Raw genomic sequence first — 1,932 nt, forward strand, 5'->3', positions numbered from 1 at the left:
TCCTCCCCACCAAAAATGAAACCCGGAAAAACGAAAAAATAAAAATAAAATAAAAACGGCAAATAAACGCGCAGTTACCGGATGTTCCTCCCTCGCGGCGCTCGCTACCACGCTCTGGCCGGTGCGGTGCAGAGCGACCTGGAGGTGTTGTTTTCCGGTCTGTTGCCCTTCCGACTCCCTTTCAACGCGAATTACAACAACAGCAATTACCCCCGGACCAGGTGGGGTGGGGGTCAGGGGGCGGTGGGGGGTGGGGTACGTGTGTGTGTGTGTGTGTTGTGTGGAAAGGGGGGCATATCTTCACCCGTGGCGGCTACCTTCCCCGGTATTTGGGGGCACCTTCATCTAGTCACCCTAGTCAACTTCTCAGTGGATCGCTCAGGTTCCGCACCCACCACCGGCATCCAACGGAATCTGCCGATCCCGGGATTTCCCGGGGGCAATGGTCGCGCGCCACTAGTAGTGTCTAGCCAACAAAGTAAGTTGTAGGGCATCTCCCCAGCGTGTTCCCGTGCAACGAATTGGAGCTTACCGGGATCGATCCGGTGACCTCACGCATGCAAAGCGCGCGCTCTACCACTGAGCTAAAGCCCCCCCTTTTCATGTGTGTGCATGGGGCGGGGAGAGAGGTAACGGGAAGGATGGTGGGCGTGTGGTAGTGGGAAAGGTGCCAGTGGTAGTGGGACGGGAGAATTAATGGAGGCGGTAGGTGCGTGTGTATGTGTGTATGTATATATATAGGGGGGGGGAAATCCAGCATATCTCTCACCAAGGGGGCCCTGCCGCCTCCTTTTCCTCCACCGTGTTCAGCTAGGGTTAGTGCCCAGTCTGGCTCTCTCCGCTTCGTCCCTTTCCGAAACGGACACGCACAACAGCCATGCGTNTGAGTTGATGTATTGTATATCCATGGTTGTCACCATCCCTGGACAACTGGCGTGCATGTGTATGCTAAGCTATACGTGTATGCCATGTCTGTATGTGTGTATGTATCACATGTTAGGTATATGTCCCCTCTAAGGCTCTCCTTGTCCCCCGTCCGCCCCTTTTGCCCCCTCCCGANATGGGCCTCCCTGGATGGGTGTACACCGTGTGGTGCACATACACACATACACACATACACACATGCACACTACGCGACTTTCCCCCCCTCCCCCTCTCCCCGCCCCCACACATACACACATGCACACACCACCACACCGCACACGCAGTTATCGCCGTCTGGATGTCTGGCTGCCACACGGCCTTTCCGAGGACACCCCCCCTGAGGCACTGGCAAGACGTATCGTACTGTGCCAGGTCACACCGGCAGCATCAGCCGGCGGGTGTGTACCCGCACCCTTCAGCTTTTCAATGGTCTCGCGAGGCAGGGCTCGCCTGAGTGTACCGTCACTACGGCCCAACACGCAGTACAGGTACAGGAGGCGTGTGTGTTTTTGAGCGCCTGTGTGTGTTTACCAACTGCCCAACGACCCCAACGGCCATTGGCCATTAAACCGTTTTAGTTGTTCATTTGTGTGTACCTTGTAACTTGAAACGATAGTACAGGAAGCGAATCAAGTAAGGTAGGAAGAGCGGGACAACCTCCACATACGTTACAGCGTGGCACCGAACCATGGGTCGGAATGAACGACGCGTGGATGTACGTACGTATGTATGTGTGTGCCGCCGTTCCTGCCGTCCAGGATCTCCGTCATCGCCGACGCCGGCGTGAAGGACGGCTTTGGTCAGGGCCTCGAGGTGGGTCAGGTTTCCGTACAAGGCCCGTACATGCAGTACTGAGCAGCTGCCGTACCCCCAGGAAACTGTCGTATCAGAGCGTCATTAGTCTCCCCAACCCGCCCACAACCTTACCCCTCTCTTCCCCTCTCTGGCGCCCCAGATTCAATTCACTTGGCATCCCCCCTCCCTTCTCCCGCTATGTCCCCCCTCACC

The 1,932-nt window shown here is 56.7% G+C and overlaps 1 protein-coding gene across 1 annotated transcript in view; it reads left to right on the forward strand.

Moving 5' to 3' along the window:
* Positions 1-1,932, forward strand: part of VOLCADRAFT_99419 (uncharacterized protein) — a gene marked incomplete at both ends in the record, with an annotated part of 22,766 nt that overhangs the window by 2,627 nt on the left and 18,207 nt on the right. The window contains 3 exons of the mRNA XM_002958147.1: positions 133-221; positions 1,209-1,322; positions 1,683-1,737. Coding sequence (XP_002958193.1) covers positions 133-221; positions 1,209-1,322; positions 1,683-1,737 — 258 coding nt within the window. The remainder of the gene's footprint in view (positions 1-132; positions 222-1,208; positions 1,323-1,682; positions 1,738-1,932) is intronic.

The sequence above is a fragment of the Volvox carteri genome (assembly GCF_000143455.1).
Source record: "Volvox carteri f. nagariensis unplaced genomic scaffold VOLCAscaffold_87, whole genome shotgun sequence".
Classification (NCBI taxonomy): Eukaryota; Viridiplantae; Chlorophyta; class Chlorophyceae; order Chlamydomonadales; family Volvocaceae; genus Volvox; species Volvox carteri.